The sequence below is a fragment of the Triplophysa dalaica genome, chromosome 6 (genome assembly GCF_015846415.1).
Source record: "Triplophysa dalaica isolate WHDGS20190420 chromosome 6, ASM1584641v1, whole genome shotgun sequence".
Taxonomy (NCBI): Eukaryota; Metazoa; Chordata; class Actinopteri; order Cypriniformes; family Nemacheilidae; genus Triplophysa; species Triplophysa dalaica.
The window spans coordinates 16,221,622-16,237,444 of NC_079547.1; the positions used below are offsets into that span (position 1 = coordinate 16,221,622).

At 46.9% G+C, this 15,823-nt stretch overlaps 1 protein-coding gene across 1 annotated transcript; it reads right to left on the minus strand.

Moving 5' to 3' along the window:
• Positions 1 to 1,445: 1,445 nt before the first annotated feature.
• Positions 1,446 to 3,339, minus strand: LOC130424996 (polyadenylate-binding protein 1-like). Its single transcript, XM_056751023.1, has 4 exons — positions 2,312 to 3,339; positions 2,148 to 2,229; positions 1,990 to 2,060; positions 1,446 to 1,572 (listed from the first exon to the last, which is right to left on the minus strand). The coding sequence occupies exons 1-4, from the start codon at positions 2,452 to 2,454 to the stop codon at positions 1,446 to 1,448; spliced, it is 423 nt and encodes a 140-aa protein (XP_056607001.1). The 5' UTR covers positions 2,455 to 3,339.
• Positions 3,340 to 15,823: the final 12,484 nt, after the last annotated feature.

The window sequence follows — 15,823 nt, forward strand, 5'->3', positions numbered from 1 at the left end:
CTTCAATTAACATTCAAGGCGTCATACAAAATCCCACTAAACGTACACAAGATTGGCTCTTAAAATTCATGTTTGCCTCTTGTTTGCTTTTTATCCAAAGTGACTTCAGGTTGCATTAAAGTTGTAGATTCTATCAACATGTGTTCCCTGAGAATCTAACTCCTGACCTTTGCAATACAAACAAATCTGAGCTACAGGAACATTTTATGAGCAATGTAAAGTGTTCGATATGGTACATACATTCATAAAAAGTAAAGTGATGTGTTTGCTGATAAAATACTTTTCTGTATCTATATTGTTTACAAAAGCAGCTTTTAAAGCCCAGATCAATAAAAAGTCTATGCTTAGAAAAATTCAGACTCAAATTCAGTCTTATGCTATTTTATTTACATTATGCACAGTTATTTACAATGACAAGCTTTGACGTGTTCATCAAAGCTTCATGTTGGTCTTGTTCCGCGGGAGTGTTCTGCCATAGATCCATTTGTCTGTAAAAACACAAACACGAGTGGTTACACACTAACACAAGCACAACCGTTACATTTAACGCCACATAACAACTTTGTCTGCTCAAGCACAACCTCATAGCATTGATTCACGCATTGCTATATTCTAACAGCAGAATTCCGACACTTACAATGTCTGCGTGTCGTCTGTAGATTCACGATGCTCCAGCTGGTGGGGCAGCTCAGGCTTCTGGACTCCGAACATCTATTTAATGTCGTCCAGAACCGGCGCCCCCACGTGGATGGTGACCGATGTGAAGACTCACCCAGCTGTTACAGTAGAGAGAAAGATGTGTAAGCCATTGTTTAATTCAACTCAAAGTTTGAATGATCCAAAGTTTCATAAAGAGATTTCTACCTGTTGAGCTTGTGTTTTGACGGGAGCTGTTGCACCATCAGGCAGAATTTTGGGAATATGAGATACTGCGGGAAACAAGAGAAAAGACAGTCGTATGAAGCAATTAAAGCTCTCCAAGACTGTTTGTTTGTCTTATTAAATCTACAGTGATAATCCAAGAGAAACATACACAAGTCTGATTAATAAAACGTGAAGCTACTCACAGTGAGTGATAACTTCCGTATCATCACTGGGTGCAGGCAGGGCGAGCAGTCGCATAGGACGCAAGACATCCAGCTCTGCTTGGCTTGCCTGCGCACACCAACATACATCAGTCTATTATTTTAATACTATTCCTCACTTGTATTCTGTAATCTAGAAGTGGTCGAAGTGAGATCAGATGCATGATGCGTGAGCACTGACCCGGTATTCCAGAAGCACCTGAGAGACCAGCAGGCGCTGAGGCCGAGTACGAACATCATCCCACAGGACGACAGGCATCGGTGGGCGGAGACTCTCACCTGTAGACATGGAAAGATGTACATCCTCTATAAATACTTGGGAGTGAATAATAATGTGAATACGAAGGGGCTGACGAAGCATCATTTACAGAATGAGTAAGATATGAAGAGGCTACTGACTCTGAGCGAGGTCGCACGCTGCTGTCTGTCGACTGACGGGCTGGAGCGCGAGCTGGTTTTCAGGCTGAACGTCAAGGCGTTTTTGAACCTGCCACATGCATAAAACGAAGTTCAGCTAATTACATGAATTGTTATTGCCTTTCAATCTCGAGAAACCTGTAATAGTGGCTCATCTCACTTGAGGAACAGCAGACGTAAACCGTCCAGCAGGAAGCGATTCACTGCTGCTGTCCTGCTTCTCAGCCTGGGTCTTCTGCTCATTGTGACGAGACAGAGTGACCCGCAACGCCCTGCCGGCAACCACTCGCCCGTTCATGACAGACGCGGCCGTGGTCGCATCGTTGAGGGTGGAGAAGCTGACGAATCCAAAGCCTCGGCTGCGTCCGGCCTCCATCATCAACTGAACAGAGAAAAGCACTCGTTTAAGTCTTTCACTTCGATTGTTAATTACTAATCACAATAAAACAATGAGCGTCATACCTTGGCACTGATGATGCTTCCAAAGGGTGAAAACGCTCTGTACAGCTGCTGCTCACTGAAGCTGTAGGGCAGGTTACACACGTACAGACTCACCCCCTGTCGAACAGACAAGATCCAGTCAGTAACACAAGAACGCTTCAACATTCACTAAAGATTCGTTAGTTGATCAAAGGGTTTGGATACCGGGTAGTGCCTCTCATTGTCCTGAGCCATGACCTGCTGCTCAACATGACGCTCTTGAAAGGTTTTAAAGTGGCCAATGGACCTTTAAAACACAAACCAAACGAGCTCAACACTATTCGATTAGACAAGACAAAGTACAAGAAGTACAACTGAAATCCACTTACACTAGCTGGTCGTCCAACAACATGCCATCAAGCGCTTTGATGGCCTTCTCTGCCGCTTCAAAGGTGGCAAAGTGGACGAATCCATAACCTTTGGATCCATGTGCATCGCAGACCACCTTGACAACCGACATGAATTCAGACATCAGCACATGATCTACCTTATACAGGAAAACAATCAAACTGCAGATATTACCTTGCAGGACAGGATCTTCCCAAAAATTGAGAAGCTGTCATGAAGGCGGGCACCATCGATGCTGCTGGCCAGACCCTTGATGAAGATGTTCCCGACCCCAGTCGTCCTCAGAGTGGAATCACGCTGGGAGAACATGATCCGCATGGGTCTGCCCAGAAGATCCTGACACATAAGGCTGTCCATGGCGCTCTCAGCTGAAAGACAGAGTTGATAAGAGACAAGACGTAGCAAGTTTGTTTGTACGGCACACTTCACATAGCTTAATTGAAAGATGATTTACAGGAAACAACATCGAGGAGAAAAATACACAAGACTGAAATTTCAAATTCAAATGTTTATTACCAAGATGTCACGGTGAAGAACGGAGAGATAACTTACCATTGGCGTGGTTAACAAAGTTAACATAACCATACCGCAGGGATCGCCGAGTCACCCTGTCTCTGCAGACCCGCACGGACTGGATCGGACCGAACGGGCTGAACGTCTGATGGAGGACGAACTCGGACACTTCTGGATGAAGGTCCCCCACGAACAACGAGGCGATCTGATCCCTCGGTACGCCAGCTCCACAAGAGCTTCCTCCGATGAACGATGTCATCTGACCTGTGAAAATAACAACTCACGGACTGAGAATACGTTAAAAACAAGAAATGTTAAAACCAGACAAAAATATGACACTGAGTAATTCAGATGAAAATGTATTGATAAATGAATAAATTAACGAAATGAATGTATCAATAAAGTCAAGAAATGGAAAATGCAAATCTGAAGATCGCTCCGTCTCGTCCAGCGGCTCGTCAAATCAATGTTTGTTGTTTGTAGAAGGTACGCTACGCGCTCGTTGCCTAGTGATCGACGTTTAAGGTGATACGCAGATGACCACGTCAACGTCATGCGTCGTTTTGTAATGGGACAAAATCGATTTATTTTTTAATACTAATCGCGTTTATTTAAAATAATACAAATGAGAAATAGATTTAGTAATGAATTATTAACAAATTAATACATCGCCGGAATGTGGCGTTGCTTTGTATGGAGTCCGATAAAAGTGAGGATTCTTTTGACATAAATGTTTTTTTATGGGTGACCAAAAATCACAATACTAAAATAAAAAATCGTACAGTAGAAACTAAAACGATCAAATTAAAATAAAAGACCCAACTGGTCTAAAAAATAAAAAACGAGCAGCGGAACTAATACGAAGTGACGTAGGCTCAATGAACGCCTTCTCCCAAGCTGCGCGTGCCCTACAACATAACCGTATGATTAATGCATTATTTATATTCATTTATTATTCATCTAATTTATTCATTTGTAGATTTTTTATTACTGAAACCGGCTATTAGACTTTTAGTTTTTAAAGCGATTTTTAATGTTTTACGAATTAGGCCAATTTAAAATTCTACACAAAACGATGGATTTACAGATTCGTATTTAACTGTTATTAATACATTTTTATTTAATTTTCAGCTTTTCCATTGCATTATTTTGTGTCGTATAAACTTATTTACGTCTGCGAGTTTAATATTTTGACAGATTCTTTTATGATATCGTTCGAATGTCGTTTTCACATGACGTCACGTCACTGCTTTTCTGAAGCGCAAAACGCAGATGAAGAGCCGTTTATGATCGAAACTTCATCTTTTGCGTCCTTTATGCCAGCTCAAATCGATAGAAACGAGAAGCCACAAGGGGGTATGAGCGTACCAAAGATACTAAGAGGAAAAATACAATTGTCGACTGATAATCGCAGGAAAAAGCGCATTGTAAACGTGCGCCTGCGGTCCGGAGGAGCCGAGTCGGATAACTTTCGCCAGAGTACGTGTAGTGACCACTTCGTCAAAGGTTGAATGCAACTTTCATGGATGATGTTACGTCATAGGATGACGGGCTCTATGATGTTGAACAACAAGGCAGGCTCTGGGTTTTAGTGTGTCATTGACATCAGGGAAACGGCTGTGAAGACTCTCAGTTAATGTCATGACGCATGAATGCTGTATGTTAAAATTTAGTTGACTGTTTGGTCGCAAACTTGGTATGAATGCATTGTAAATAAAGCTGTTTAAAAGCCAAATAACATTCTTGTTTTCATTTGTATCATTGTATCCTGCACAATCCTACGAAACATTTACATTCTTCAATTAACATTCAAGGCGTCATACAAAATCCCACTAAACGTACACAAGATTGGCTCTTAAAATTCATGTTTGCCTCTTGTTTGCTTTTTATCCAAAGTGACTTCAGGTTGCATTAAAGTTGTAGATTCTATCAACATGTGTTCCCTGAGAATCTAATTCCTGACCTTTGCAATACAAACAAATCTGAGCTACAGGAACATTTTATGAGCAATGTAAAGTGTTCGATATGGTACATACATTCATAAAAAGTAAAGTGATGTGTTTGCTGATAAAATACTTTTCTGTATCTATATTGTTTACAAAAGCAGCTTTTAAAGCCCAGATCAATAAAAAGTCTATGCTTAGAAAAATTCAGACTCAAATTCATTCTTATGCTATTTTATTTACATTATGTACAGTTATTTACAATGAAAAGCTTTGACGTATTCATCAAAGCTTCATGTTGGTCTTGTTCCGCGGGAGTGTTCTGCCATAGATCCATTTGTCTGTAAAAACACAAACACGAGTGGTTACACACTAACACAAGCACAACCTTTACATTTAACGCCACATAACCACTTTGTCTGCTGAAGCACAACCTCATAGCATTGATTCACGCATTGCTATATTCTAACAGCAGAATTCCGACACTTACAATGTCTGCGTGTCGTCTGTAGATTCACGATGCTCCAGCTGGTGGGGCAGCTCAGGCTTCTGGACTCCGAACATCTATTTAATGTCGTCCAGAACCGGCGCCCCCACGTGGATGGTGACCGATGTGAAGACTCACCCAGCTGTTACAGTAGAGAGAAAGATGTGTAAGCCATTGTTTAATTCAACTCAAAGTTTGAATGATCCAAAGTTTCATAAAGAGATTTCTACCTGTTGAGCTTGTGTTTTGACGGGAGCTGTTGCACCATCAGGCAGAATTTTGGGAATCTGAGATACTGCGGGAAACAAGAGAAAAGACAGTCGTATGAAGCAATTAAAGCTCTCCAAGAGTGTTTGTTTGTCTTATTAAATCTACAGTGATAATCCAAGAGAAACATACACAAGTCTGATTAATAAAACGTGAAGCTACTCACAGTGAGTGATAACTTCCGTATCATCACTGGGTGCAGGCAGGGCGAGCAGTCGCATAGGACGCAAGACATCCAGCTCTGCTTGGCTTGCCTGCGCACACCAACATACATCAGTCTATTATTTTAATACTATTCCTCACTTGTATTCTGTAATCTAGAAGTGGTCGAAGTGAGATCAGATGCATGATGCGTGAGCACTGACCCGGTATTCCAGAAGCACCTGAGAGACCAGCAGGCGCTGAGGCCGAGTACGAACATCATCCCACAGGACGACAGGCATCGGTGGGCGGAGACTCTCACCTGTAGACATGGAAAGATGTACATCCTCTATAAATACTTGGGAGTGAATAATAATGTGAATACGAAGGGGCTGACGAAGCATCATTTACAGAATGAGTAAGATATGAAGAGGCTACTGACTCTGAGCGAGGTCGCACGCTGCTGTCTGTCGACTGACGGGCTGGAGCGCGAGCTGGTTTTCAGGCTGAACGTCAAGGCGTTTTTGAACCTGCCACATGCATAAAACGAAGTTCAGCTAATTACATGAATTGTTATTGCCTTTCAATCTCGAGAAACCTGTAATAGTGGCTCATCTCACTTGAGGAACAGCAGACGTAAACCGTCCAGCAGGAAGCGATTCACTGCTGCTGTCCTGCTTCTCAGCCTGGGTCTTCTGCTCATTGTGACGAGACAGAGTGACCCGCAACGCCCTGCCGGCAACCACTCGCCCGTTCATGACAGACGCGGCCGTGGTCGCATCGTTGAGGGTGGAGAAGCTGACGAATCCAAAGCCTCGGCTGCGTCCGGCCTCCATCATCAACTGAACAGAGAAAAGCACTCGTTTAAGTCTTTCACTTCGATTGTTAATTACTAATCACAATAAAACAATGAGCGTCATACCTTGGCACTGATGATGCTTCCAAAGGGTGAAAACGCTCTGTACAGCTGCTGCTCACTGAAGCTATAGGGCAGGTTACACACGTACAGACTCACCCCCTGTCGAATAGACAAGATCCAGTCAGTAACACAAGAACGCTTCAACATTCACTAAAGATTCGTTAGGTGATCAAAGGGTTTGGATACCGGGTAGTGCCTCTCATTGTCCTGAGCCATGACCTGCTGCTCAACATGACGCTCTTGAAAGGTTTTAAAGTGGCCAATGGACCTTTAAAACACAAACCAAACGAGCTCAACACTATTCGATTAGACAAGACAAAGTACAAGAAGTACAACTGAAATCCACTTACACTAGCTGGTCGTCCAACAACATGCCATCAAGCGCTTTGATGGCCTTCTCTGCCGCTTCAAAGGTGGCAAAGTGGACGAATCCATAACCTTTGGATCCATGTGCATCGCAGACCACCTTGACAACCGACATGAATTCAGACATCAGCACATGATCTACCTTATACAGGAAAACAATCAAACTGCAGATATTACCTTGCAGGACAGGATCTTCCCAAAAATTGAGAAGCTGTCATGAAGGCGGGCACCATCGATGCTGCTGGCCAGACCCTTGATGAAGATGTTCCCGACCCCAGTCGTCCTCAGAGTGGAATCACGCTGGGAGAACATGATCCGCATGGGTCTGCCCAGAAGATCCTGACACATAAGGCTGTCCATGGCGCTCTCAGCTGAAAGACAGAGTTGATAAGAGACAAGACGTAGCAAGTTTGTTTGTACGGCACACTTCACATAGCTTAATTGAAAGATGATTTACAGGAAACAACATCGAGGAGAAAAATACACAAGGCTGAAATTTCAAATTCAAATGTTTATTACCAAGATGTCAAGGTGAAGAACGGAGAGATAACTTACCATTGGCGTGGTTAACAAAGTTAACATAACCATACCGCAGGGATCGCCGAGTCACCCTGTCTCTGCAGACCCGCACGGACTGGATCGGACCGAACGGGCTGAACGTCTGATGGAGGACGAACTCGGACACTTCTGGATGAAGGTCCCCCACGAACAACGAGGCGATCTGATCCCTCGGTACGCCAGCTCCACAAGAGCTTCCTCCGATGAACGATGTCATCTGACCTGTGAAAATAACAACTCACGGACGAGAATACGTTAAAAACAAGAAATGTTAAAACCAGACAAAATTATGACACTGAGTAATTCAGATGAAAATGTATTGATAAATGAATAAATTAACGAAATGAATGTATCAATAAAGTCAAGAAATGGAAAATGCAAATCTGAAGATCGCTCCGTCTCGTCCAGCGGCTCGTCAAATCAATGTTTGTTGTTTGTAGAAGGTACGCTACGCGCTCGTTGCCTAGTGATCGACGTTTAAGGTGATACGCAGATGACCACGTCAACGTCATGCGTCTTTTTGTAATGGGACAAAATCGATTTATTTTTTAATACTAATCGCGTTTATTTAAAATAATACAAATGAGAAATAGATTTAGTAATGAATTATTAACAAATTAATACATCGCCGGAATGTGGCGTTGCTTTGTATGGAGTCCGATAAAAGTGAGGATTCTTTTGACATAAATGTTTTTTTATGGGTGACCAAAAATCACAATACTAAAATAAAAAATCGTACAGTAGAAACTAAAACGATCAAATTAAAATAAAAGACCCAACTGGTCTAAAAAATAAAAAACGAGCAGCGGAACTAATACGAAGTGACGTAGGCTCAATGAACGCCTTCTCCCAAGCTGCGCGTGCCCTACAACATAACCGTATGATTAATGCATTATTTATATTCATTTATTATTCATCTAATTTATTCATTTGTAGATTTTTTATTACTGAAACCGGCTATTAGACTTTTAGTTTTTAAAGCGATTTTTAATGTTTTACGAATTAGGCCAATTTAAAATTCTACACAAAACGATGGATTTACAGATTCGTATTTCTTAACTGTTATTAATACATTTTTATTTAATTTTCAGCTTTTCCATTGCATTATTTTGTGTCGTATAAACTTATTTACGTCTGCGAGTTTAATATTTTGACAGATTCTTTTATGATATCGTTCGAATGTCGTTCCCTTTCGAGAGCGGTCACTTCGACATTGCGGAGACCGCATATGAAACTCCTCCTCTTTTTCACTTTTCCTGAAATCTTATAGGATAACGCCAGTAAAAAAACTGGCCAATTGTCGCAAGAATGCAACCGTATGCAAATACTGACGAATCCAGACAGTATAAATACAGTGCATGTGACGACAATCCTCAGAATCTTCTTTTTCACGCTGCCATCGTTGAAGACGCAACTGGATATTTTTCACCGCATCCGATGGCTTCATACTGTCGTCTTTGCGCGGGTCCCATTGACCCGCAGGATACGCACGAGCACTGCATTGCCTGCCTGGGCCTGGCTCATGCGGAGGCTGCATTCTGCGAGTCCGATTGCGCGCACTGTGCGGACCTGCCGGCGCGTGTCTTGAGAACTCGCAGGAACATCGCTCGTGGAAATATAGGGTCAAGGCTCACTGCCACCAACGAGTCGCTGGTGAGTCTACCCGCTCCAAGGGGGAGCGGCGACGACACGGCTCCGGGCCGGTGTCCTCTGCCGTCACCCCATTCCCCAGTCCTCTACGCCGACGAGAGTCTTCGTCCCCCGCCTTCCGTCTTGGGCGCCGTTTCCTTCGGCGCTGAGGAGGACGACGACTCCATGTCCATCTCGGCTTCAGACAAGGACTGGGCAGGTTCGGAGCGGGATCGCCCCGACCTAGAGAGCACCCTGGACCTCCACGAGGAGTTCATGAGGGTCCTCGAGAAGGCCGTCAGCGAGCTCGACATCACCTGGAGTTCACCTGAGGAGCCGGCAAAAAGTAAGCTCGACTCGTGGTACCTTCAGGCGGGCCGCCGTCAGGCCACATCAAAGAGGAGTGCGCCATTCTTTCCAGATGTCCACGAGCACGTGGTGAAATCGTGGTCTGCTCCTCAGTCGGCGCGCGTTCACGCCGCTACGCAATCCATGTTCGCCCACGTGGTCGGAGCGGAGGCCCACGGTTACGTGCGCATGCCACCCGTCGAGGAGACCCTCGCCGCTCATTTGTGCCCTTCTACCACCTCGCTGGGCTCGGACCCAGGCCTGCCGTCGAAGCCGTGCTGGTTTACCGCTCATCTCGCCGGTAAGGCTTACGCATCCGCCGGAGAAGCCGCTTCCGCTTTGCACGCAATGGCGGTGCTGCAGGTGTTCCAGGCTAAGATCCTTCAGTCGCTGGATAGCGGCAGCCTGGAGGCGGACGCCACGAGGGATCTGAGGGCAGCGACCGACTTCGCTCTGATGGCAACGAAGCGGACCGCACAAGCTATCGGCCGATCCATGGGGTTCATGGTCGTCCTACACCGTCATCTCTGGCTTACGTTGGCGGACCTGAAAGACGCTGACCGTAAGTCTCTCCTCAACGCCCCGATCACTCCCTCCGGCCTCTTTGGTGACGTCGTGGAGTCGGTGGTGGAGCGCTTCGGGGAGACGCAAAAGCGCGCCAAGGCCATGAGTCACGTGCTCCCGCGACGCTCTTATCAACCGTCTCCTAGAGCCCGTTCTTCATCCGCGTCGCACTCCGCGCAGAGGCCGACCAAACAGCACGCTGCTTCCGCCCAGGCTTCTCGAGGTCGTGAGCCGGATGCACGGCCTAAACAATGGTCGGGCCCGCCTAAGAAGAGGTACGGGCCGAAGGGAGGACCGCAGAGAGGACCGCCGCGCCACGACGGCGGAGCGTCATCGTCTGCCAAGCCGTCATCCTGACGGACCTATAAAGAGGAGGAGAGAGTTTGTGAGCGTTCCGGTGGCCCCCAAACGCCGCTGTTTGCATCAGTTTTCCCCCGCGGTTGCGGGCGAACATTGCAATGTTGTAAATGTCTGTGTAAATGCAATAAAAACACATACCTGTTCACAAAAAGAGCTCTTTCCCCCTCACACGACCAATGCTGCGTTCCTTGCCCTGCCACGGTGCAGCGCGAAGCCGCAGTTAATCCCGACTATAACCAGCCTTCCCTCGTCCACGGTCTTTCCCGTGGGCGAGAGACGGCTGGAGTCTCACGCACGGGCTATTTCCCCGCCAGTGCAATTAGCCTCGCTGCACCAGCGTGCTTCCCTAAACGGTCCGCTGACGGTAACGCCCGAAGAGATTCGGCCATTATGTCTGTTTCTGGACGCGTGGAAGGCCATTCCGGACATTTCTCATTGGCTACTAAATGTGATAGAACACGGGTACACCCTGCAGTTCAGACGAAGACCTCCCCGCTTCAGCGGTGTGGTTCCGTCGCTTACGTCAGCGCAAAATGCGCCTGTGTTGAGGCAGGAAATCGGCAGCCTGCTCGCGAAAGGAGCGATCGAGCGTGTCCCTCCGAACGAGCGAGAAAGCGGGTTTTACAGCCGGTACTTTGTAGTGCCCAAGAGAGATGGTGGTCTGCGTCCGATTCTGGACTTGAGACCCGTCAACCGAGCCCTTCACAAGCGAGCGTTCAGAATGACAACTCTAAAACAGATCCTGGCACAAGTGCGTCCCGGGGACTGGTTTGCATCCGTGGATCTGAAGGATGCGTACTTTCATGTTCAGATAGCCAAGCGCCACCGAAAGTTTCTGCGATTCGCTTTCGCGGGTTCAGCGTACCAATTTGCCGTACTCCCGTTCGGACTGGCACTAGCACCGCGCACATTCTCGAAGTGCGTGGACGCGGCGCTTTCCCCTCTCAGAGCGAGCGGTATGCGCATTCTGAATTATCTGGACGACTGGTTAATTTTAGCCCACTCACGGGAGGCGCTATCCGGTCATACGCAAATGCTGCTTCGTCACTTGACATCCCTGGGGCTACGCGTGAACATGCAGAAAAGCAAGCTCACTCCGAGTCAGTCAATAACGTATCTGGGGGTATGTTTCGACTCAGTGGAGATGCGCGCTCGCCTCTCTCAAGAGCGGACGGAGTCCATCTCTTCAGCTCTACATCTGCTCAGGCCGGGTCGGTCTGTTCCACTGAGGGAGTTTCAGAGGCTTTTGGGTCTCATGGCGTCAGCCTCGGCGGTCTGCCACCTGGGTCTTCTGCACATGCGACCGCTACAGTTTTGGCTGAAGGCTCGGGTTCCATGGAAAGCATGGTCCTCGGGTCGAGTGCGAGTCCCGGTTACACTCAGTTGCCTCAGTGCCCTGAGCCCATGGCGCGACCCAAGCATGTTCAGTCGGGGAGTTCCCCTGGGGCTGGTTACGAGACGCATAGTCGTTACGACGGATGCGTCGTCCTCGGGATGGGGTGCAGTGTGCGAGGGCATGCCGGCATCCGGCCTTTGGACACAGTCACAGAGAAAATGGCATATAAATTGCTTGGAGCTGATGGCGGTGTCTCTAGCTCTCCATACTTTCCAGTCGAGACTGGAGAAGAAACATGTCCTGATTCGCACCGACAACATGTCCGTGGTTTCGTACATAAATCGCCAGGGAGGAGTCCGCTCAGGAACTCTTTTCAAACAGGCTGCGAGTCTCCTACTGTGGGCAGATCGGCATCTACTCTCTGTCAGGGCAGCGCATATCCCCGGTCGTCTGAACTGCGGAGCGGACATGCTTTCGAGGGAGGGTCTTCCGCACGGAGAATGGAGGCTTCATCCAGACTCAGTGCGGTCAATTTGGGAGCGCTTTGGGACGGCGGAAGTGGATTTATTCGCGACGAGCGAGAACGCGCACTGCCCGCTGTATTTCTCGCTGACCCATTCCCCCATGGGGAGCGACGCTCTGACGGTGCGATGGCCGGACGTTCGGCTTTACGCGTTTCCTCCGGTGAAGATTTTGCCCCTGGTGCTGTGCAAAATCAGAGAGGAGACGGCGACGGTGATCCTCGTCGCTCCGTTTTGGCCGAATCAACCGTGGTTTCCGGACCTAAGCGAATTGTTAACTGCACCGCCGTGGCGGATTCCCCTCAGGAGAGACCTGTTGTCCCAAGCGAACGGCACGATATTTCACCCCAGCCCGCAGCTGTGGAGTCTTCATGCCTGGCCTCTTCGGGGGTTTTAAATGCACTTCCTCAGCGTGTACTTGACACTATTTCGGAGTGTCGAGCGCCTTCCACCAGGCGTTTATACGCTCTCAAATGGGGGGTGTTTGTTAAATGGTGCAGTAGTAACAATATCGACCCGATGTCCTGCCCCGTGTCTGATATTTTATGCTTCCTGCAGCACAGGCTGGACAGCGGCGGACTCCCGTCAACGCTGAAGGTTTATGTGGCTGCTATCGCCTCGTTTCGTTCCCCGGTTGATGGGCAATCCATTGGAAGGCACATGCTGGTAGTCAGATTCCTCAGAGGAGCGAGGAGACTTTTTCCACCGCGATCCCCTTCGGTGCCGCCTTGGGACTTAGCGCTGGTGTTGAAGGCTCTCTCCTTTCCCCCATTCGAGCCTCTGGACGCGGCTTCCCTAAGAGAGCTCACTCTAAAAACCGTTCTCCTTCTTGCCCTTGCTTCGGCTAAGCGCATAGGGGATTTACAAGCGCTCTCAGTCGGCGCTGATTTCATTCGTTTTGGAACCGGCGACTGCAATGTCACTCTCCGGCCGAAATCGGGTTATGTGCCAAAGTCTATGTCTACCCCATTTAGAGCACAGGTCATTTCTTTGCCCGCTTTGTTTTCCGAGTCGTCAGACTCGCAGACTGCAAACGCTCCGAGAGCGGTCTGCCCGGTAAGGGTTTTGCGGGCTTACATTGATCGCACGGCCGGTTTTCGGCAGTCTGAACAGCTCTTCGTCTGCTATGGTGGGGGAACTAAAGGTCGGGCTGTATCAAAGCAGAGGCTCTCTCACTGGGTGGTGGACGCTATTACCTTAGCGTATGAGAGTCAGGGACAGAACTGCCCATTCGGTATCAGAGCTCATTCGACTAGGGCTATCGCCTCTTCGTGGGCTTGGTCTAGGGGCACATCTATTCAGGACATATGCTGTGCGGCTGGCTGGTCTTCGCAGAACACTTTCGCCAGGTTCTACAGATTGGACGTGTCCTCTTTGTCGTCTCAAGTCCTCTCGGTGAGTGCTGATCACTCTTTATCTTCTACTTTATAATCGCTTATGCTACACAGTGGTTGCCGCGTTGCTGTTTATGCTGTGCTTGGTGTACTTTTATATCTCTGTTATATCCGCCCGGGATACCGTGCTGGCTCTTACTGTTGTGGTGTCTGCCCTGTTTCAGCGCAGCCCGCTGCATTGGTTGGGTTTGGATATGCAAATTTGGCAGGAGCCCGATATAGCAGTTCATTGGCCGGTTCAGTGATTTAGCAGTTTATTGGCCGATTTAAGCCAATCAGCTGTTGACGCTTAGCGACCTCGTGAATGGTTAAAATAGTATGCTTCCCATGCTTGTGTGTTTTAACCCAGTTTTTCTGGCTGATTTTGCAAGCTCTCACGGCGGGATTGTACTACCGTTCCATATGCGGTCTCCGCAATGTCGAAGTGACCGCTCTCGAAAGGGAACGTCTCCGGTTACTTTCGTAACCTCGGTTCCCTGAGAAGCGGGAACGAGACATTGCGGAGAACGCCGTGTTCGCCGCTTATCACCGTGCAGGCGTTCTCTCGTAGATTCTGAGGATTGTCGTCACATGCACTGTATTTATACTGTCTGGATTCGTCAGTATTTGCATACGGTTGCATTCTTGCGACAATTGGCCAGTTTTTTTACTGGCGTTATCCTATAAGATTTCAGGAAAAGTGAAAAAGAGGAGGAGTTTCATATGCGGTCTCCGCAATGTCTCGTTCCCGCTTCTCGGGGAACCGAGGTTACGAAAGTAACCGGAGACGTTTTCACATGACGTCACGTCACTGCTTTTCTGAAGCGCAAAACGCAGATGAAGAGCCGTTTATGATCGAAACTTCATCTTTTGCGTCCTTTATGCCAGCTCAAATCGATAGAAACGAGAAGCCACAAGGGGGTATGAGCGTACCAAAGATACTAAGAGGAAAAATACAATTGTCGACTGATAATCGCAGGAAAAAGCGCATTGTAAACGTGCGCCTGCGGTCCGGAGGAGCCGAGTCGGATAACTTTCGCCAGAGTACGTGTAGTGACCACTTCGTCAAAGGTTGAATGCAACTTTCATGGATGATGTTACGTCATAGGATGACGGGCTCTATGATGTTGAAAAACAAGGCAGGCTCTGGGTTTTAGTGTGTCATTGACATCAGGGAAACGGCTGTGAAGACTCTCAGTTAATGTCATGACGCATGAATGCTGTATGTTAAAATTTAGTTGACTGTTTGGTCGCAAACTTGGTATGAATGCATTGTAAATAAAGCTGTTTAAAAGCCAAATAACATTCTTGTTTTCATTTGTATCATTGTATCCTGCACAATCCTACGAAACATTTACATTCTTCAATTAACATTCAAGGCGTCATACAAAATCCCACTAAACGTACACAAGATTGGCTCTTAAAATTCATGTTTGCCTCTTGTTTGCTTTTTATCCAAAGTGACTTCAGGTTGCATTAAAGTTGTAGATTCTATCAACATGTGTTCCCTGAGAATCTAATTCCTGACCTTTGCAATACAAACAAATCTGAGCTACAGGAACATTTTATGAGCAATGTAAAGTGTTCGATATGGTACATACATTCATAAAAAGTAAAGTGATGTGTTTGCTGATAAAAATACTTTTCTGTATCTATATTGTTTACAAAAGCAGCTTTTAAAGCCCAGATCAATAAAAAGTCTATGCTTAGAAAAATTCAGACTCAAATTCATTCTTATGCTATTTTATTTACATTATGTACAGTCATTTACAATGACAAGCTTTGACGTGTTCATCAAAGCTTCATGTTGGTCTTGTTCCGCGGGAGTGTTCTGCCATAGATCCATTTGTCTGTAAAAACACAAACACGAGTGGTTACACACTAACACAAGCACAACCGTTACATTTAACGCCACATAACAACTTTGTCTGCTCAAGCACAACCTCATAGCATTGATTCACGCATTGCTATATTCTAACAGCAGAATTCCGACACTTACAATGTCTGCGTGTCGTCTGTAGATTCACGATGCTCCAGCTGGTGGGGCAGCTCAGGCTTCTGGACTCCGAACATCTATTTAATGTCGTCCAGAACCGGCGCCCCCACGTGGATGGTGACCGATGTGAAGACTCACCCAGCTGTTACAGTAGAGAGAAAGATGTGTAAGC

Coding starts and splice junctions, on each gene's coding strand:
- LOC130424996 (XM_056751023.1), bottom strand. CDS start 2,454: ATGTCTGAATTCATGTCGGTTGTCAAGGTGGTCTGCGATGCACATGGA. Junction 2,061..2,147: donor ACAATGAGAGGCACTACCCG/GTATCCAAACCC, acceptor TCTGTTCGACAG/GGGGTGAGTCTGTACGTGTG. Junction 1,573..1,989: donor CTGTACAGAGCGTTTTCACC/CTTTGGAAGCAT, acceptor TGCATGTGGCAG/GTTCAAAAACGCCTTGACGT.